Genomic DNA, 22506 nt, shown 5'->3' on the forward strand with positions numbered 1-22506 from the left:
GGGGAAATTAAGGTGACGTAAAATATATTTTTGTCTTCTATCATTCCATATCTTTTTTAATAAAAAACAATAGATATTAAAAATAATTTAAATACTTTTACTCGAAACTGAAGAGTCTATTGCCTTCGCAAAAATCCTTCGGTGAATATCACCATACTAATAATCTACTGTAATGTTTTCTTATGCAATTAATTTCATTGATGTTATTGTATTCATTCGAACTTATCGGCTTACTTTAAGGTTGGCACTGGATTTGACGAAAAATAAGAGGTTTTTCCTTATTATTAACAGAAAATTTAATTTAAATGTATTTTAAAAACGTCATATATCATATATTGCCGTCGCAATAGCCGCATGGAAGCCAGCTGAAAAACAAACTTCCGCGCTAACAGCGATTGTTGCACCCGTTGCTACGTATCAACATCGCGCCGTCTCTATGCATCGCGTCTTGACTTGCGTGGTATTATGGGTAGAATATGCCACGATTGCAAATTTACTGATTATACGTCGACGAGGCAGTGACAGTGGTCTGGTACGTTGTTTTTTTTAGGATTTTCTGCATTATTTCTCGCTATTGAGTTTATTTATCGTCCCTTAATCCGAGGTAAATGGAATCTGAATCTGACCTTTGTGAGTTTTAGTTATCAATGCCATGTAACAAGGCGTAGTGACTTGTGTTGTCATTTCTAGCATGTTTACTCTTACATAACCTACTTATTTGCCATTGTTTGCGGTTTGAGGTACGTGTAAATGTGACTACGTTCTTAAGGAATGCCTAACTACATGTTATCTTGTGATTGCAATGTGGCCCTCAAATACATTCGGGGTCTGGCATTGAGGTTACTTATACTGCGTGTTGGTGAGTTGATGTTCGTTGTCTCATTGTAACTCTGTCGTGTTGTACGACTTGGATTTTATATCTCACGGTTGATTTTCCTTCGTCCATTATTTATAATCTCCTGATTCTTAGGAACTGCGAGAAAATTAAACGGACAAATTAGGGTTTATAATATTGGTAATTATATGGGTAATAGTTTACTTTAAATGATGTGCTATTACCATTTGAAGACTTGAGCGTGCATACTATTAATTCGTTTGCAGCCGCTGCCCTTTCTCCGGCCCGTAAGATCGTTTAGAATGCGACATAAGTTTTGAATCCTAAATTTGGTGCAGATCCGGCGAAAATAAGTATTCGACAAAAGTATACTTTTACCTCTTAAGGTATATATAAACTTTTGCCGTTGCTGCACTGTTGTCGTGTCATCATTGTATCTATGATTTTCCACTATTTCAATCGATACTTTACGGTCTTGTGTAAGTATTATCGTGTAAATATACTATGTCAAATATTGATAAGTTACTGGGGTAAATGTTTTCTTACCATATGGAATTCCAGGTGTGGGTAGACAGTAGAATGATTCAGCTGTCTTTTTCTTTTGGCCTTTTCGTCTCTTCTCTGACTGGAAATCTGGAAATATTTCTATTTTATTCACTGAGATAGGGCTGTAGTCAGCAAGTTTCTCCATATGTTCATTTCTTTGCTATTTTCTCTGTCCCTCGGTATAAAAAGATGTCCATCATAGATAATAGCTATGCCACATACTTCTTTTTAGTTTCGACATAATCCTACATTTTAATGTACGTATTGAATGAATGATTAATGAATATTATTTCGTCCTGGTTATATTGAAGTTATAAGGGTCTATTTCAACCTCTTAATTTGCCTCTAATTACAGATTAAAATGTCGTAGGTCTAGCTGTAGCTATTAAGTTGATGAAATGACGAAAAAGTATTCAGCTGCCAATTAGTTAATCTGCATCTGTCCTATTTGCATTCCAGGATTCATTTCTGTTTCATTGACAAGTGGTTGTCTGACAAAATCGGCCGGAAAACTTTCCTTCCAGAACCTCCCGAGTCTTCAAGTGGGTATTATTATCAATTTCTTATAATTCTGTCTTCTGCATAATTACAGTGCATGAAACTCCTTAATTCCATTTGCTATTATGCCATAGTTTTGTTGTTAAATAAGTCATCTCACCCAATTGGTCTCTCAGTACCACTTGGTTTGAAGTTTTCTGTGGTCTTTTTGTGGGACAAGCTAACAGAAATGGTGACGGTTAAATATTTTTGCTTGAGACTTTTTTCCCGGTCAATCCTGCCAGCTGTGTGTGGCATTTGTCTTGAAACTGGTTAAGGTGGTAGTTTGTCGTTCATAGCATGTAGGTATTATTGTCACGTTGTCTAAAGGGCAGGTCTCATTTGCGACTTATATTGTTGTGAGTGAATTATTGTTTTGCGTGTGTATCCTTGGTTTAGGTATTTTTTAGACCCTTCAAAGACACCATTTGATCAATAAGTTTTGAAGTTAAAATTTATGCTCAGGAATTCATCCGTGTGATTGTAATATGTGTCTAACGCTATAATTGAAATCCTAAATTGGTAAATCCTATAGATGAAAAGTTATTTATTCAGATTTATTGGCCAAATGGCTTAGAAAATCTAAAGAATATGATTATTCAAATTTTAAGCATTTTTGCATTTTATTATTTTCATTAGAAAATCACCATTGCATGCATGGTTATAAACTTATGCAAGGGTGTCGTCCCGTACACGCTCCCAATGCTCTCAAGTGCTCCCACTTCAGATGCTACAAAGGGCGTAGCCGGATAAGAAGGTGAAAAGTCCCCCTTCGGGATTTTTCCTGTACTTAGGGTATGCGATTTGGGATCAAATAGGACAAACCTCCCCACATTTCCAGCCCGCTGGATGCCCACCAGGGCCGGCTAGATCGAAAATACGATTTTCACTCTTTTTTAATAATCTCGGTCAAGAATGCATATTTTTTAATGCGGTTTACGGCATTTGAAACCTTATTTAATGGAGTAGATTTCCAATTGCTTTCAATAACTTTGAGCAGGACAAGAAGATATGGCGTCGATTTGAAAATTTCTAATGCATGTTTTCATAAAATATGCTTAAGAGGGTCAAAAAGAAAAAAAAGGTTTTGTGGAGGTGTTTTTTAATACCTTTCGGCTGGCGTATTGAAAATATAACTTTTAGGTGGTGGAACATCGTGAAAAATGCGATTAAAAATTGCGATTTTGGCCATTTGACTATGCTCTGGCCCTCCATAACACCCCTTTTTACTTATTATAGTATTCTACCGATTAAGGTGTCCACCACAGGGACAGAATTGTATGGATACTGGTGCCAAAAATGGCTTCAGGGCCTCCGAAAACTGCCGGAATGTAAGAATATAGATTAAGAAAATGAGCTCGATTTGAGTTTTCCCCGCGTTGTATCTACGCACAAGTGTTGTTTCATTTGTGTATTTACCGCTACAAATTATCTCCATCCTGTTCCAAAACATGAACAGTACTAGTTATTCTTTGTAAACCATTCCCTATTTTTACCCTTGATGGGTTGTGGTTGATATGCCCAGACCTTTATTGGCCAATCAAAATGATGCTGATTCTCTAAAATCAATCTTGCAATCGGCATATCCCATGAAAAATTTCATGAAAAAGGGTGACATTTTGATTCTGGATAGAGGATTTTGGGATGTTGTGTCATATTTAGAAGATGATTTAGAGTTCAGCGTGTTGATGCCGACGTTGAAAGGCAAGTGAGCTCAATTAACGACTAAAGAATTGAAGAAATTGTGAGTCGTGGCTAAATTAAGACGGGTAGGTAATGGTAATATTAAGAAAAAATATCATTAAAATATAACAAACTATAATTTTTATTTGCAATATACTTACAGCGAATGGCATCGTATGAGGCAGCATATTGAGATATTGCTGTGACTGTTAATGGAAATAGGAGAATAGGGTGTTGCGCTCATATTGCAGCAACAATTTATTATACATCCAATGGGCAGTACCAAGATAAAATCGCAAGACCGGCCGTGATTTTAACTAGAATTGTTTTTACGGACAACATCATAATACGCATCAATGAATATTCAGAGGATGACTAATAACCTTTCAAGACCGATTTTCATTGACATCCTGGAGTCAGTATAAAATTGTATGGTGAAAATTCACCGAAAATTCATCTATTCGTCTAGTTACTGTTCATCAGATTTTTTTATTTGTATGCCAACTGGGAAAAAGTTGAAACCCATAAAATTTTTTCATTTCAGCAAACAGCTATTATTAACTTGTCATAAAATCCCAAGGGTTTAGCATAGGTGAGGTAATTTCAATGAATTTATATCTGATAAGGACATTGAGAAAGTTCATAAATTCTTATGGTGCGTTTATTACGGTAAAATGAAACCTATTCTAGCATTTGAAAGGAATGACGGAGGGGGGTTGGAGGCCAGGAAATTCTTTTTAGCTTACTCGGGCATTTTCAAGGGCCGAGAAGCCATTTTCGGCACCAGTATCCATACAATTCTGTCCCTGTGGTGGGCACCTCAATCGGTAGAATACTATAATAAGTAATAAGGGGTGTTATGGAGGGCCAGGGCATAGAGTCAAATGGCCAGAATTGCATATTTTTAATCGCATTTTTTGCAATGTTCCACCACCTAAAAGCTATATTTTCAATACGCCAGCCGAAAGGTATTTAAAAACACCTCCAGAAAACGTTTTTTCTTTTTAGCCCTCTCAATGGAATACTCAGACTCTCGCCAACCTTGAATGCTGCAGACCCAATTGACGAAGTCTGGCTCCCAAAAATCTTGACAGCGAGTGGCCTACCTATCGCCTCCTGTTGGATTACCTACTTCAGGGGCTGTAGGGGTTGCCACCTTCCCTCTCTTTCTCCTGCTGAAGACCGCACTGCAGTCTACTGAAGTACTACAGAAATTAGAATTTGCACAGCAACTTCAATGTAAGATAACTCAAAAAAATCTTGAAAATGGATTCCCATGCATTTCGAAGTCTGGCAGAATATCGTGAAGTCTCGTTGGTGTGACCTAAGGTTTTCTACCATTTTATGTAAGTAGCACCATTCCCAATAACCTGAAAGCATTACGCTGGATTAAAGAAGTAAAGATAAAATGCAAATAGGCTACATTCTTCAAAGTGAGGTGATGATAAATAGAATTGTGAAAGTGGATAAAACTCTATAGACATATCCGTTACCATGGTGAGCAATTCAGGAATTTGAGAATAATCGTCATATTTATCTCCCTCTACCTATAGATGTCTCCCTTAACTCTATACATAGTGAGGGTTCCCACTCAACCGTAAAAACCTTGAAACTGTGAATAGGCCGTGAATTTAGTCTGCCGTGAAAATACCTGGAAAAAGCCGTGAATTTCGTCATAAAACCTTTTAAAAATCTCTCAAAATTGATTTTAGAACTACGATTGAAAGAGCAAAAGAAAAATTGATATGTGGATTATGATTCAAGGTCCAGACAATGTCCATTCATTTATCTGCGCACGTATATTCTAAGTGCAATTATTGGTGCGTGTGCCATGACGACTGTACCAAAGCCAGAAGACTGGTAACCAGGGTTGATTGATTTAAATCACTTTGATTTAAATCATGATTTAAATCACGATTCAAATCACTTGATTTTTATTTTAAAAAATCAGGTGATCTAAATCATAATGTGATCTATATGTTTGATTTTTAAAGAGTCAAGAAAAGGAAGCTGTAAGTGCGTAATTTTGATTTTTATTTCTTAATTAATACAATGAATCGACAGTTATCAGCACAATGGTGGCTCTTAAATAGAAATGATACTGTTGGAATGCATGTAACATGAGAATTTAAAAAAATGGCTTTGGTTAGAATACTAGTGTATCCGTTGGAAAAAAATTGTTTTCTGATTTAACTTCTAAGCGTAGGCACCATACAAAGTTGCAATGACAGAATTTTTCTAAACTTCATATGCTTTAGAACCGCATAATATAGCACATTTGATACTTCCAATGGAAATTTTATATTATGCTGGTGTAATTTTTAATTTGATACCATTGACATTTCCATAGTTCTCTGCCCCTGATTGACTAAATGTTGTATTGAGTTTAGAGTATGTTGCCTCTTATTGTTTCTGCAAACAATCATTCTCCAATATATGCTGCCCAAATAGTTAGTTTTGCAAATAACTGAATTTTTGATGAATGGAGAATCATAAAAATCTTATTTAAATCAATAAAATCCGATTTAAATCAATAAAATCTGATTTAAATAAAAAAAATCAACAAAAATGATTTTTTTGAAAAAAATCATGATTTTTATGAACCCTGCTGGTAACCACAGTGGAAACGAGACTCCAGGGCGGGCTCGCCGGTTACACTCCTGGGGCAGGGACTGCAAGCGCTAGCTTTTCTCCTCTGCCCGCAGAAGGGGAAGGACTGGAAGGAGCAAGTGAGGAGGCGCCGCCGCGATAGAAAGCCCAACGACGCCTCCTGGGAGGGGATAGGGAAGGAAGGGACGAGGAATCCCGCACCGTCACAGAGGCGGGCGGGTCCTACTAACAGCGAAACCAAGCTTATGCAATTAATGTTCTAACGATCTTGGAAGACCATTCTATGAGGAAGAATAATCCAACGATCAAATCGTTAGATACTGGTAACCACAGTGTTCATTAACCCTGGCAAAAATTCAGACACTTCTTAATTTCCCTGGCACCCTGGTCCCTCCATTTTCCCGCCTAAAAACCTAAGCCGGAGCTGAATTTTGCCTGCGACATCAAGAGAGATAGCACTTTCATTGCTGCATTTGCATTCACGGCACCTGTCGCGTTTGTTAAATTTTTAGTTAACCTGCGGCCGACGATCATTACACGATCAATATTTTTGCCTAAAATGGTTTTTCTATAGACCATGAATTTGACGACATCTGCACCGTGAAAACCTGGAAGAAACTATGAATTTTGTATTTCAGTTTGGGTGGGAACCATGATAGTGCACATTGCATTAAATATATCCATTTCGCAATCCGAGAAGGGAAACATATGACATACATAATGATCCGCCATTTCGGAATCACTCGCAGCTTAGTCAGCCATATACTGTGATGGATATTTTCCTAATAATTTCAGTAAAATATTATTCAATTTATTAATCTTGAAAATAGTTTTCCTGCATTTTTCAAGTGTGGTTGATCAATGTGAAGCATTTTATGTGTGATGCCGAACTTCTTATGTAAAGAGAGAAAGTTTAAAGCGGTATTAAAGAAAGAGGTTTGCTTTATACGAGAAGGGGAGAGTATTGTACCATGGAACACTTTTCCAATTTTTTAGATAAAGCAAAATATATTTACTTAAGATTCAGTCTAATGGTAACAATTTAATCCATTAAGATTCCTTAACATAATCTTTAAGTTTTTGACTTGTACCTTTACTATTAATGGTTCTAATTTAAATTTCTGAAAGTGTTTATAATTGTTCCTAGGTAGGCACATCATTTTCATATACCTAGGAACACTACCTATCGTAGCAATGAACGCAAGTTAGATTGGTGGGAAAAGCCATTAAAAACATGAAAAACGGTAGTCAATTTGTATTTTTTATTAAATTTGAAAGTACAAGAAAGTATTACATAAAGAAAATAAATTAGGTCAGGTAAAAACTCGATTTTAAATATAACTCCTTTCAAGTAGAAGTAAACTTAGGTGAAACCCTCCAAAATTAATATCATCCTCTTAAGTCCAATAATGTAATGAATGTAACTCAAAAAAGTAAATTTTAGAATATTACGCCATAAATTTGGGCTGACTAAAAACATCGCAAGCATAGGAACATGTTCCTAGGTACAGTGGCGGAAAAAATTAACGCAAAGCTCATTGGCGTCTGAGAGCGGCCAGTTCAGGAACTACTTGTCTTTCAAAATTTTGCCCTCGTAATACTCTCATACAACCGGGAGTTTTAAAAGCAATATATCCCTTATACCGGGGAAATAATTATACCCGTCGCATTATGACAAGGCGCAAAAGATCCAGCTACGAATTCTTCGCCATATTCTCCGAAGCATGATTCGCCCTCGACTCACCTACAATGGAATCTACTCTCGTCCGGACATCATTGGACACAGCCGAGATATTGGGCATTGAGACTGCCTAAAAACCCAATCGTTCCGGTGGTGTAGTGGGTAAAGCATCATGCTTCGAATCAGAGGTTCCATGGATCAAGTCCCAGTGACGGATGACTTGATGCTGCACACATACACTGTAAACGTTTTTCTGATCTTAAAACGCAATAAGCTATCAATAGGTCCATAGGACGTTGCATGGCTATTGAATTCTTACGCGCTTATTTATTGTTGAAATTCAACCACCATATTGCATAGCCATTTGGGCAGTTGACTGAGGAGTGAATTTTGACTACCATTTCCGCGTCGTCCAGCACCACTTCAATGCCCCTAACCATTACCTGCATGTGCGATGTGTCACGGCCTATGCTTCCTCTCCCCTTCAAGGGAGAACTCCTATAGAGTCCTCCAAGCAGAATGAAATTACTTTTTTGAGCCACCTCCGAGAAATCAGTTGTTTGATTTCAGTTCAGTATTGCAATGCTTTGCTCAATATTCTCCACCCAATAATAGTTTCCCGAGGATTATATTGGAACAACATGTAGCATACTGCAATTGAAAAGAAATGCGAAGCCGTATTAATTTAGGTAACGGAATATTTTATGGCCATCTTTCATGTAGTTATCCGAAGAAATTGATTAATTTGGTCAGTAAACGATTTCTTTCATAGTGAAATGAGTGGAGTAAATAGAGGTTTTTGAACTTCATAATGTCTGTAAAACTTGATTTTTAATCACAAAGATGATCCATATGAAAGCATATTTGATTAACATCAATTAAAAATTAGATCTTTATTAAAAAAGGTGTATCTGAACTAAGCGTTAAATGTTTTTCAATTTTATAAACTGACATAAAATGAGGATCAGAAAAGTATTATAATTTTCACTCATCGAAAAGTTATTTAGGAAACTGAAAAGATTACAGAAATTTGAATGGGTGGAAAGAAACTTCATGGAATTCGACTCTATTTTTGAGTTAATAGAACGGAATGAATTTTATCTAGAATTTGTTTGCGTGGCTTACTGGAAATATATTTTTTGCTAAGACAATGGGAAAATTTGACCACACACTATAATTCACGGGATGGTCAAAAAAAAACTCTATCGCTCCTCTTCATTGAATAGAGAATATTGTAAATTCGGCCAGAAAATGAAGATGCGTAATAAATGGTAATTCATGTGATTAGAAGAATAATATTTCTTCATTGATAGGTAAAATTATGAGAAATGATTTTTATTTTTTTATAAGTTAGTTTATAAATTAACATAAATGTCTTATAACCGCATTTCTGACGCAAAATTACCTCGAATAATTGATTGTGAGATTTATGCAATACCTTAATCTATTTGGAGTGCTAAAAGTAATCAAAAGTTCGAAGTAGGGATTAAATAAACAGCGGAAAACGCGAACAGTCCAATATTTCTATGACTTCGAAATAACATAAGTTCCATAATAATGATGAAATATTTTTATAATGTATGCGTAATGCTCATTTTGTTGGGAAATTTAAGGGTAAGTCTAACCTCTGTTAACTTAACCATTTGCTCAATGTTTCTGATGAAATACATACGCAGACGCCCAAAATTACCCGATTGAGAACTACTGAGGTTGGGTGGCTCGATTTTCTGCCTTCGCTCAGCTATGCAAAACTTCTGAGGAATTTTCCCTTGAAATGAGGGAGGAGTAGTAGGCCGTGACACATTGCACATACAGCTAATGTTAGGGGCATTGAAGCTGGGTTGGACGACGCGGAAATGGTAGTCAAAATTCACTCCTCAGCCAACTGCCCAAATAGCTATGCAATATGGTGGTTGAATTTCAACAATAAATAAGCGCGTAAGAATTCAATAGCCATGCAACGTCCTATGGACCTATTGATAGCTATAGCGTTTTAAGATCAGAAATATGTTTACAGTGTGTGTGTGCAGCATCAAGTCATCCGTCACTGGGACTTGATCCATGGAACCTCTGATTCGAAGCATGATACTTTACCCACTACACCACCGGAACGATTGGGTTCTAAGGCAGTCTCGATGCCCAATATCTCGGCTCTGTCCACGATGTCCCGACGAGAGTAGATTCCATTGTAGGTGAGTCGAGGGCGAAGCATACTTCGGAAAAAATGGCGAAGAATTCGTAACTGGATCTTTTGCGCCTCGTCATAATTCGACGGGTATGATTATTTCCCCGGTATGAGGATATATTGCTTTTAAAACTCCCGGTTGTATGAGAGCATTACGAGGGCAAAATTTTGGAAGACAAGTAGTTCCTGAACTGGCCGCTCTCAGACGCCAACGAGCTTTGCGTTAATTTTTTCCGCCACTGTACATCATAGGCTTGTGTTCCTTGGTACAACAATTAGCCATTTTTAATTTCGGCTGATTTTCCTGGTTAATATTGTCTGATTTTCCTGGTTAATATTATGTCTAAAATACCAAATAGGTAACTAATACTATTCACAGTTATATATCAATTTCACATCAAACGGGCGAAGAGCTTCAGGACAAAGGCAAAATTCATTGGCAGTCATTGGTGGCAATATCCTATGAAGAAGGTTTAGTAAAGCTTGTCAACTGACATGACCAATGCCTCAAAAACCGAAGGAATTATGTCGAAAGGACACCACAAGTGTGCTCAATGTTAAAAAATGGAATAATTTTTAATCAATCACTTAGTCTTCTGTTCATGACCCAATGGAGGTTGAAAAAATAGCCCACGTACATTATTAAATTTTATAGGCTGTAAAATTGTCATTTTTCACACCAATTTTTATAAGAAATTTTTATTTTTCATAATTGAGTTTTCAAGAGGCAGACTTTCATCAAAATCCATTTCCGCTCAAGGGATTTCATAAAACTTCCAAGGCAGGGCCCCCCGGTAAGAAGGGCCCTATCTTGAGTCCCAATCACTCCCACACCACCTCTGCTCATCTTCCTTGCATACTCCTTCCGTTCACATCCAATCTCCACCTGATATCATATTAATCTGTATTGGAAATATCTCATCGCCAGTGTCACAGTGTATATGACTTTTAAAAAATGGCTCAAATGGATAGCAGTTGGAAATTTCAGTTTTCTTGGTATCATGGCATAAATTGTGATTTAAATTCCCTAATAAAAGATTTTTGCCCTACCCCTGTACACGATCTCGTCCAGTTTCTTCAGTAAAAAATAAGTCTATGCTGATATTAGAGGTGGCCTTATATTATATTACAATGGAACATAACTTTGCTATCTTTCACTCGGTACACATTGAATATTTTTACTTGAAAATTAGAAAAAAACAATTCTGCCATCAATTAAAGAGTAAAATTCATTAGTTGCACATTGCTCAGATGACAGAAGTACATAGGCAGATTTAGGGGGGGCAAGGACTTGTGCCCCTCAGAAATGCTTTAAAAATAGACAAGGTTTTTAACATGGTTATCACTACATCCCTTTTGGTTTGTGTATCAATCATTTAATATAATAACTTTCATATTGACATAAAGTGAACAACATGTTCAGTAATTGATGTATATTTCTCATAATCCAAAACATTTGCCTGTCAAACCCTTCAGCCTCCCACCCCAGAAAAAAATCCTGGATCCACCCTTGCAGAGGAGGCCATAGCATTTTGATGTAATCAATAAATCTTAAACATATAAATTTTTGTCCGACCGAAAGAAATTTATTAACCTAAAAAGCTGCTAGTTATTTATTTTTGATTCAACTACCTGAAACATTTTCCAAGCTCATGCCACGAGGTTTTAAATTAGTATTCAGTCACATAATATTTCTCATAGTGTGAATAAAGACAGCAAAAAATACAAACCTTGACAAATGCCTATATTACCCACCACAGAAGCTCCCTCATTGAAACCTGCAGATAACAGTAGTACGCAAGTGTTGAATTTTATTACAATCATCCGAACCCAAAATGACTGATGAATAATAAGGATTTGGACTATCCTCTTTTTAAATAAGAGGATGTATCTGAAAATTAAGGATATATGTACATAATTGACATAATTAGCAATTGAAGCCTCTTTCATTGGAAAAGTACCTTCTACTGAATAACCGAGTAAATCACTGCCAAGTAACTATTTTCTAGGTAAATAATTTGAGTAATTTTTCACTGAAAATGTTAGGATAGTATCCAATGGAGAAGGCGGTTGTTTTACCACTGCATGGATTCCGAAATGGCGGATCATTTTCTGTGTGATATCTTTCCCTTATTGCATATGTGAAATGGATATTATGTGATGTGAAATATGTATAGAAACAAGGGAGATATCTATCAGGAGGGGGAGGTAAATTAATTTCCTGAATTGCTCACCGTGGGTGCAGTCCAATGAACACTAACAATGCTCTAGAGTGTCTCCAACTAACTCACAAGCAGTCTGTTATTCGCTAATGAGCAAATGCCATGCACCTGTTTCCCGCCTTGCTCTAGATGCTCCTGTTAAAAGTTGGGTCAGGGATGGAACCAGTCATATTTTGCCATTCATTCAAAGGGAGCACACAGAGGCAATGGTGATATTACTCTCACGGCAGTTACTAGATGCTGAATCTGGATGCCTTTTTTTTCTCGGGATTAGCGGGAAAGACATTCACGGGTAGGATATAAATTTAACTGCGATTTAATTCAAAATAAAGCAAGCACTAACCCTCCGTACACATTTTCTTATCTCCCCCAAAGTAAACTCAAATGTCTCTGGAACGTAATATTTGACACCTTAACCCTTTCGAGACGGCGGAGTTTTCGTCATAGCATGACTGCTGTACTGAGTCCCAAGAGACTCTTCTTTCTCGTGGTACGGAGCATTTTTGAAGGGCATTCGTTAAGAAGGGTCTCGCTGAACCTTTTTTGACCCCTCCACGCAGGGACTTCGCATTATCTCGGACTCTGAGAGTAGTTGTGCTCCCTCCTTTCCGGGTTTACGACCATATCTGCGGCATTGGTTCACGGTCAACTTATGTATTGCTTATATGTATTTAGCAAATGGATAATTGTTGCTTGCACGTAAATTACAGACTTTGAATTGAATTCCTCATTTTTATCTGAGCATTGTCAAATTTTAAACGAAGTTCTAAGGCCATTATTAATGCATTTAATGCAGCAACAATTTCTATATTGATGTTTATACATAACTCGAGACATAAGTTAATATTTGTCATAGAATTTCATTTAAAAATTGTAAACGCTGCTCAAAAGACAAATAATTCAATTCTTAGTGTACATTTCTTGAGAAATGAACAAATATTTATTTCGAAAATTGAATTTATAAACAATTGAATGACTGCTGTCCCGTACCGCTGAGAGGGGTTATAAAAGACGAAGGGTCCGGGTACCTGCTCCCGGATTCCGAGGGTTAATCCTAAACCCCGAAGCATTGGGTCCCGAGACAAAGACGTCGTAAACCCACGACCGTCCTAAAAGGTGCGGGAGCTGGAAAATGTATATATATGGCTTTCGATCTCCTGGCCGGGAAAATTTCACACGTATATATACGCCCGTCATCTCCCGGGTCAGGAAACATCCACATGTATATATACGTGTACAGTAGGGAAAAGGTTAACATTTATTCTATTTAAATAAAAGATAGTAGCTCGTTTCCACAATATTTTAATGCACATGATGGGTTTCAGCTCACAGAGTCATCATCTGGAACAAGTCTTGTATATTAAATATTAAGGAAAAGTGCTACCATCTTTTATTTAAATATGTCGAACTTCCACCACATAGCGACCGCATTTTTTGATTTTCCTCTATGGTTCTAGTTTCTTTTTTTTTCTGTTTTCCTCTTTTTCAGAGGTCTATTTTCCAATCTTATCATGACACGAAAGAGATTTTCGTGTATGTGTTCTCTATTTTCATTCTAACATCAGTTCCCTTGTTATTCTAGGTACCGTAATAAGCGATCAGTACTCCCGCTTGCTTGCACGTAGAAAACTGTCCCCAACGTCTTTTAGTGTAGCTGTATCTATTTTGGTCTCCAGCGGAATTGTTATTTCCTCCAAGAAATGATGGTTGTTATTGATCACATTGAAAAAGTTCCACTCAAGAGCATTTTACTTTTAATTCTGGGTTGCGTAGTAAGCGAGATATTTTTTTTCTTGAGTCACGCTTATGCTAGTTGTTATTCCCGCACTGCTATTGCCAACTTTTAAGGTAATAATTTGATATTCATCGTTTCTTTGCAGTCTGTATTACATCATTTCATAGCAACGCTGACAGAGACTGATTTACTCCTCGCTGACCATTGACACCGCCCCTGGTTCCCATTGGCATCTCCCTGTCTGCTAAATCCAACACCCACTCAGACATATTATTTCATCGTTTCCCAATAATGGCGAGCAACATTCCTACCAGTAATGCTGAGCAATATGTTGAGGAGAGGCTCATTGTCGGACTGTTTACTGGTTCATTGCTCCAGCACAAAGACCTCCTGGACATGTTGGAGGATGTGGACAGCAGAATGGTAAAGGAGAAGACGCTCTTGCATGTTGGAGTGGGACTTGGAAGGGCTGACTGGGTGGAGGAGTTATTGGCGAGGGGGGCTGACCCAGAAATCACAGACGACGCTCAACAGAATGCACTTTCTTCAGCTGAGGAAATGGTTCGACAGTTCCCTGAAGACGTGGACCGCTCAAAAGTTCTGAAGTTGGTGTCATTGGTGCACCGGAGGGACCAAGTTATTTTGCGTCGTCTGGAAGCATCTTCGAGCAGGAGCACTGATCATGTAGCACCCGTGGCTAGCCCAGAGTGTGATATTGAATCTCTCAAGTCCTCTGTGGACTCATTGAGGCGAGAGATGAAATCTCTTGTGCAGCAGTTGAGATCATCCTTGGAGGAACTCAAGGTGCAAGTATGTGGACGTGATGCACTGTTGCATTGTCTAGAAGAGGCCGTGACGTCAACAGCGGAGGATGTGACATCAATCAAGTTTGGGCTTAGTGGGGAGGCATCTTTGAGTCAACCTGCATCCGATCCAGCCAGAGCTAGGCGGGAGTGTGTGGACGCCATGTTGCGTAGGACTACGATAGTGTATGGAAGTGGAGGTGATAGGATGTGTAGATTGTATGAGAGACTGTATGATGGAGACGATTTCACTGCGTGTATCATTAAGTGTTTAAGTGGGGATGATCGGGTGAAGGTGATGGTGGACTTTACATCTGATCGCATTGGAGGGATGAAGGAGAAGGTTGTGTTTTTGGATGGGAATCAGGGAAATGGGAGTGAATGGAGATCGTTTTGTGATTTTGAGAGTGATACTGTATATTTGGGTGCATTGGTCCGTTCTGGTGATAGAGAGAAATTCGTGTGTTCTAGGTTAGCTTGGGCCCTCTCGCAGTTATCCCTGAAATTAGTGTTTGATAATGAGGGGAGGCCTTATGGCGGGGGAGACGTCAAAAGCGAACGTGAGTGGATGAGGGCTGTGGAAGAGGCGAAGGAGGAGAGGAGGAAGGGGGGAGGGGGATTGGATTGGTACATCAACTATGCGTTGGATATGAGAACGCAGTTGGCAAAGGTTAATTACCTTGCATCTGCTGTCCTTCAGATTATCACTTACAATGGATCCACAGATGGAAGAGCTATTCTGCAACAGCAAGCCCCTCGCCTCTTATGCTTGTATTCTAACAATGTGATGGGAACACTCCTGGCCAAGACAAAGGTGGGTCTTATGTATATTTCTCATGCTTTTTTCGTGGTCTTAATTAAAACATTCAAATCATTATTTGAAACTTTATAAGCAAATCAATTTGTGATTCATATATTTAAATATATAAACACAGTTTTTGAACAGTTGAAAGATTTGTTCATAATTTAATTTCCCAAGATTTGCCAAAAGTGGCCCATTCTTTGGAGATAAGTTTTGCATATACTGGTGAAATGAAACTTCTGATACATTGGACAAGTTCCTCCTATGTGTTCTATGAGTATTTTTATTTAATGGTGGAGGTGTTTTAATTTTAACATATTTAATAGCAATTAAGTTTAGTTGAACATTCCACTTAACCAAGTTCCGAGTTACAGATGTCTTTTCAAAAGATAATGTGTGTTGTAGCTGTAATATGCTCTTGGATGTCATAAGTTTAAGATAGTTACCATTCAAAACTATCAAACTCTAATCCGGTGCATAAATATCGAAGTTAAAAATAAAATAATATAAGCAGGTGAAAGATTGCCCATATTCAAATCAATGACATCAATCTATTGATTCATATGTAAATTGCAAAGAGTAGTGAAAGTCTTCCAACATTTTTCTCCAATAAAACAAATGGTTCTTTTAGAACATAGGTTTTTTCAATGATATTTTATAACTAATTTTTGGTTATTATTATTGCCATTGCATTTTTGTGAATGAGGGTAATATCTTATCTCACTATGACAATTGACCTAATGATAACATTGAATTTTGTTTGTGATTGCATTATTTTTTCATGGTGGCATCAATTAATTTATGTTTTTTGTTTCAGAGATGAATTTGGCATGATATACTTTGGACATTATGATGGAGCCAGTCCTGAAGAGGAAAATTCTGTTTACATTCATTTATTTTCATAAAGCCTCTCTGTTTTTGTTGGGTTAACTTAATCACCCTTGTGTTTCGTGCAATCGTTACAGGTATCTAATGTTTAGGCTATCACTTTGGTTGATTTCATGTTTGCTTCATGGCACTTTTTTCATTAGGTTGGTAATAACATTTTGAGATGCATGCTGTTATAATCTTGTAGACAAATTATTTAACCAGTCTTTTCTTAGTTGCAGTAGTTGCAGTAATTGCAGTTTCTTATAGCTGGGATATTTGTATTTTTTATAATATTTCACTTTACATCTAATGTACGCTAGAAGTCTTTGGAGGAAATGTGCTATTTTTGCTTGGGAATGTAATCCTACACTTTATGTAGCTGAAGGCCATCATGCACAAATCTATTTGCAACATATGCTGCTCCCTCCTAATTCTTTGAAGTATATTTTTCCTGATGCTCTCATGTTTGTGTAGTCTTTTAGTGAGTATTGGTTTGTTTTGGTGCATTGCTTTGGCCTTGTTTGACCCATGAACTTGAGAGACATTTCCCTCTTGTTTGCAACTATAGTGATGTGGGCAAATAAATGTGTAAATTTAATTTTGGACTCTTCAGTCATACTTTAACAAAGAATTGGATGAGATTTTTTTGTTTCAATTTTTACATGTTGAATGACGTTTAAGAAATGTCGTAATTAAGTAATTTACAAAAGTTCTTAGATTCATTTTCCTATATGTTTGTGACCTTAGTCCATTTTTATTATATTTGGTTGTTCTCAAATTTCCAATGGTACTAGAGAAGATCATTGCCTTCATTCAAGCGAACATACGTTTTCAATATTCACATATCCTTTGTATAGTATTCAGTTGACTGTAAATAGTAGGCATTTGATTATTAGCAACAGTAAACGTCTCCTAATTCTCACTATTGCTGACTTGGTTTTCAATTAATAAAGCGAGTGTAATGGTTTAACATTTTACTTGTTCTCTTTATATGAAAGGTAGAATTTCTATTTCATGCCTTTGTGATGCCATCATTTTTTGGGATTCATTGCAGTTGTAGGACCTGATGTTTAAAATGGTGTTTATTCAAAAAATATTTCATTGGATAAATGGTTTAATTTTTAATTATTTTTGTGTTTCACAATGTTACTGTATTTTTTTATTTTTGGCATTTTTATCTGTTACTCATTCATTTTTGTCATTTTAAGTTTAGTTAAACAATTTCTATCTTCTCTCTGCAACCTGGGAGTAACAGAAATGTGGTTATAATGGCGTATAGTTTTTCTAAAAGAAAATATATTTTTGTTGGTAATATCACACTTAAGAAATATTTACTTGGTGTTCTTAATAATTGATTTTTGTAAGGTATTTCAGGATTAATAATAATTATACCTTTGCTACACCATGTCAGTTGGTGCAGCCAAATTAACCTTCCAGATTTTGTAAATTTGATCCATTAGAAATGAATAGAGTATAATTATTTCATTATCTTATCTGCAATAGTATCATTATATCTGGATTTCTAAAAAAAGATTTTATAGTCATGTCTGAAGGTACATGCTTTGCATGTCAATTGCTTTATGATTATTACTTGTAATTGATAATCTAAAAATTAAGTCTTATAATAATGAATGCATATCTATGAGAAAAGCTATGCATCTCTGAATTATGTATTCCTTTTCGTATATGTTGGCTTATCTCTGTAGATGAATGGCATGATATCCTCACTTCAGGGATTTCCTGTTTTCATTTCTTTTTTATTATTTTTCTTCACATTTACAGTGGAACCTCGATCTATCGTTTTTCAAGGGGATGGACGAAATGAACGATTAATGCGATGCGATTAATGAAATAAAAATTGAACTAATAAAAATGACACCAGGCTTCACAAAGCTTCAAAGAAAACACTGGCTTTAATTCAGCGAACACAGGAAAATACGGAACCACTCGTACGAGGTGAAGTTCGGAACTGACGCTGAGCCGATTGTCGAGGGTGAAGCGCGACCAAAGTGTGTAACAAAATATCCTGAGATAATCCTTTGTTTGTGAATCTGACAAGAGAGATTTATAGTAAGTCATAGTTTGTTATTTGATATTATTTCCGGAAAGAAATGTTGGATCAACGGCCGAGAAGCTCAAATGCGAGGGTATCGAGTTTCGTCTGCCTCGTCTTTTACCAGTCATTTGTTACTCACCTTTGAGGCTAATAGGTGACTCAGACAGCAGTTGGCTTCCAGAAATGTCAGCTTTGAAGATGAAAAAGGTCAGGGGGAGCGAAAGGAGGAGGGGTGAAATACTTTTCTATCATTCGCACGTAACTTGATATTTCCTTTCGAAGCTAATGAGTTATGGTCTTCGTAACATGAACCCGTCGCGAAACGTGACCCGGGTCATTGAATGCCTCTTGGTTGGTTTCAGAGAGGAAGAAAGAGTCAGAGGGGGGTGGGGGACGAGGGCTGATGGGAGGGGGGTAGCTGATTGTGAGAACTGTGCAACGTAGACAATCCCACGGCCCTGAGCTGCTCCGGAGGGCCCTATGGTGGTTCCATCTCTTGGGGAAGATTAATACTATGTGCCGGTCGAATCTGCGAATGCCACATTGTAAATACGTCGTTTCATTTTTGTCAAACGGTGAATGCGGGAAAAAAATGGATTGGGACCATGATCTTCGAACGACAAATGAGGGAAAACGATACTTCGGGGAACGATAGATGCGGGAAAAAATTACATTGTCTTTATGGGACTTTTTTGGGACTAGGGACGGCGAACGATGAATGCGGGAACGATAAATCGGGGTTCCACTGTATTTGTCTTTTTTAAATGTGTCTGTGCATGATACTATAAGGAAGCAATACAGGCATCCCCCGAGTTACGTATGTCTCGACTTACATAAATCCGTACTTACGTAAGCAATAACCGTATTTCAAATGATTACGTTAATTTTCGAATGCGAGCGCGAAGAAGTAGATATTCGCTCGTACAACCCATGGTAGAAAAAATATTGAATTTTTATCGAGTGTTTTACGTGCTAAAAATAACAAAGTGACCCATTTTTGTCATTCCTCGACGGAATTTTCATCAATTTCTGTAGAAAAATCGCTTATTAATCCCAAGTCAGCAATCAACGTGAAAATTTGCTGTTCTAGCAATGGATGTGGTTGCGCTCATTCCTGTACGATACAACTATATTGTTATACAGTATGCACACCCGAACTCCGACTATCAACTATTTAAAAATTGTACCCTTAAGTTTGGACATTTCCATCTGTGGAATTAAAAGAAAATGAAGTTCAAGCAGAAATATTTATTGCGGAAAAGAATTGTTTAGTACCCGAGTAACGGCATCGAACTTTTGGGTGTTGGCAATCAACGCCGTGAAAAAGTTAAGAAAAAGTTGACACACGATATTAATTGCGTAATTGTTTACATGTTTCTGGCGGAAATTTTTATTAATTTGCTGCATTTTCTCGTTCTCTCATATTGAGTGCAACTGTAAAATAAATTAATATTGCGTCATTGATAGATTTTCCCCACTAACTTTGTTGCACGTTAATGACGGAGTTGGCTGAATAAAAGCTCACTTTTTATTAGCTTCGTGCTTTGGAAATACTCTTCGATGTTTCCAACGAAGTAAATATTCAAATGATGATATTTTCACGTTATTTTATTGAGATATGAGAGAATGAAAGTATGTTTCCGTGCGTGAAAGATTGAGTGTATGTGCGTGTGAATGTATCTAAGAATGTAGTAATATACTGGCATTTTTTTGTGTGTTATTTGCTCATAATCCTAGACACTCCTACTACGTGTAGCCACCAGTGTGGCAGCAGGGGCGGCTCCAGCCGGGGGGCGCGGGGGGCACGCGCCCCCCCTGGGCGGTCACTGAAGGATTTTTTTTGCTGCTTGCAATCTCCTCTTACCTACCTACCGAAGCGCATGTGGCCAAAGTCACCCCATTCCACAGTACATACATTCTTCCTTCCTATAGCCAGAAAGAGTTTTTCTCGAAGTTGAGATGTTCCGAATAATTTGTTTCACTATCGGCAGGCAAGTTTATTTTCTTTGTAGAAAATTTCTGCAACTATATATTCCTTAGATCTTGCCAGATCTATGATTCGAATTTGAAAGTCTGCAACTCCGACAACAGATTCGTCGATCGTTTCCACTCGTGCGCACAGTCAAGCCGCACAAAGGTGGAGCGCAGCTATGTTTTGCTGGCCTGCTGTTTGAAGTTGGAGCTCTGTACAATTACGAGCAAAATTGTTGAAGATTTCCTCTGACCACACATTCTAAAGTTGAAGACTTTCTCTCTGAAACGGTTGGAGTAATTCATCAATCACACGTGAGCTTGGACAGTTGCATTAGTTTTTGGGTTGTATTCTTTTTTTATGTTATCAAACTGATTTCTCTTTCTTTGTGTACGCGTAGATTTAAATTTATTTGCATAGATATGCAAAATGGATAGGTGGCTAATAAGGAAGAAGCCTCGGCTAGAAAATTATTCAAAGGAACAAGATTCTATATCTCTTCCCGCGACTTTTTAAAGCATCAAGTAAACGTAATAAAACCGTTGTTGATATCTTAGGTCATCAAATGACTGGTAACTGCGAGACTAGATGGGTAGAAAGGCATAAAGCTATTGTAACTTTTAGAGACGACTTACCTGATATTGCCAAAGCTCTCGAAAAAGTGTCGAAGTGGGATGATTATAAAACGGCAACAAAAGGAAAATATTTATTGTTATAAATTTGTAGTTGTGAATTCATTTTAACTGTATATAGTCTGAGTGATGTTTTGAGTGCAACTTTGAGTGCAAGTGCAAGCAGATATTTGCAAAATGAGACTGTAGATGTTTTTCGAGCTAAAAAAAAAGTTGACTAAACTTTTGAAGTACTAAAGGATAAGCGGACGAACTCTTATGAAATTTTCTCTGGAATTTTTGCAAAGGCTAAGAAAATTATGGAGGAAATGGACATTCCAATCCACATTCCATGTGCAGCCAATCGATAAAAGAACCGAGCAAATTACCCGGCTACCAATGATGAATATGATATAATCGCGTATTGGGAAAAAAATCATCTATATTCCCATCTTAGATTACGTAAATACGGATATTAAGGACAGATTTGCTGGATAGTCAATAGTGCTTCAAGTTGAATATTCTAAGCCTGCTGCCTGAATCCCAGCTATTTTCATGGAAATAAAAAATTCGGACTCGTTAGAAAGCATGCTTGAAAAAATATGAGATAAGTATGCGCCGTTATTGAAAAAAGAGTACAATGTTAACGGAATTTGATAATGAGATAACTTTTTTGAAAAAAAGTCCGGAATTTAATGACATAAAATCTTTGAAAACTGCCATGGAACTTTACATGAAATGTGATGAAAATTATTATCCTCTGTTGAAAATCCTGTATCAAACTTTGGTGACCCTACCCATTTCTGCTGCTACGGCTGAACGGAGCTTTTCAGATTTGAGAAGACTGAAAACTTAGCTCAGAACAAGGATGAATGAATATCGATTGACTGGGTTGGCGTTGTTATATATTCACAGAAACATAAATATTAATTCTGACAATGTAATCAATCGGTTTAGTCAGAAAAATAGAAGATGTGAATTCTTATTATGATGAAAAAAAATGTTTTTGGCATTTTATTTCAAAAATATTTTATGGTCATTTTACTTCTAAATTTTAATGTAAGTTCATGTTAAAAAACCATGTTACTCTATGGTTCCTGTAGATTGCATGCATAGATGCACATGATTGTATTTTTAAATACCTGATAATACTCTCTATAATAACTTCTCAAAAATATTTTCCAAGATATTCAAATGAAATGCGGCCAAATGATTTTAAAGTCGACTTCAGTTGTATTTTGTTCTTGATCAATCATACAGTAGTTCCGGAAATCCAAAAGTTAAATACTTATGGGTAAAATTGGAATTGAATATATTGAAGTGAAAATTTCATTTTGCCCGCTAAGCACTTTTCTCAA

At 37.0% G+C, this 22506-nt stretch overlaps 1 protein-coding gene across 2 annotated transcripts; it reads left to right on the forward strand.

The window, feature by feature from the left end:
* Window positions 1–447: 447 nt before the first annotated feature.
* Window positions 448–16738, forward strand: LOC124172677. 2 transcript variants are annotated; one of them, XM_046552136.1, is made up of 4 exons: window positions 448–532; window positions 1841–1923; window positions 14180–15651; window positions 16457–16738. In XM_046552136.1, exons 3-4 carry the CDS (start codon window positions 14326–14328, stop codon window positions 16460–16462), a joined length of 1332 nt encoding a protein of 443 aa, XP_046408092.1. In that variant the 5' UTR covers window positions 448–532; window positions 1841–1923; window positions 14180–14325; the 3' UTR covers window positions 16463–16738. The 2 variants fall into 2 exon arrangements, with proteins under 2 accessions (XP_046408092.1, XP_046408091.1); XM_046552135.1 differs by having other exon boundaries at window positions 519–604.
* The last annotated feature ends 5768 nt before the right edge of the window (window positions 16739–22506 follow it).

The sequence above is a fragment of the Ischnura elegans genome (assembly GCF_921293095.1).
Source record: "Ischnura elegans chromosome 13 unlocalized genomic scaffold, ioIscEleg1.1 SUPER_13_unloc_2, whole genome shotgun sequence".
Taxonomy (NCBI): Eukaryota; Metazoa; Arthropoda; class Insecta; order Odonata; family Coenagrionidae; genus Ischnura; species Ischnura elegans.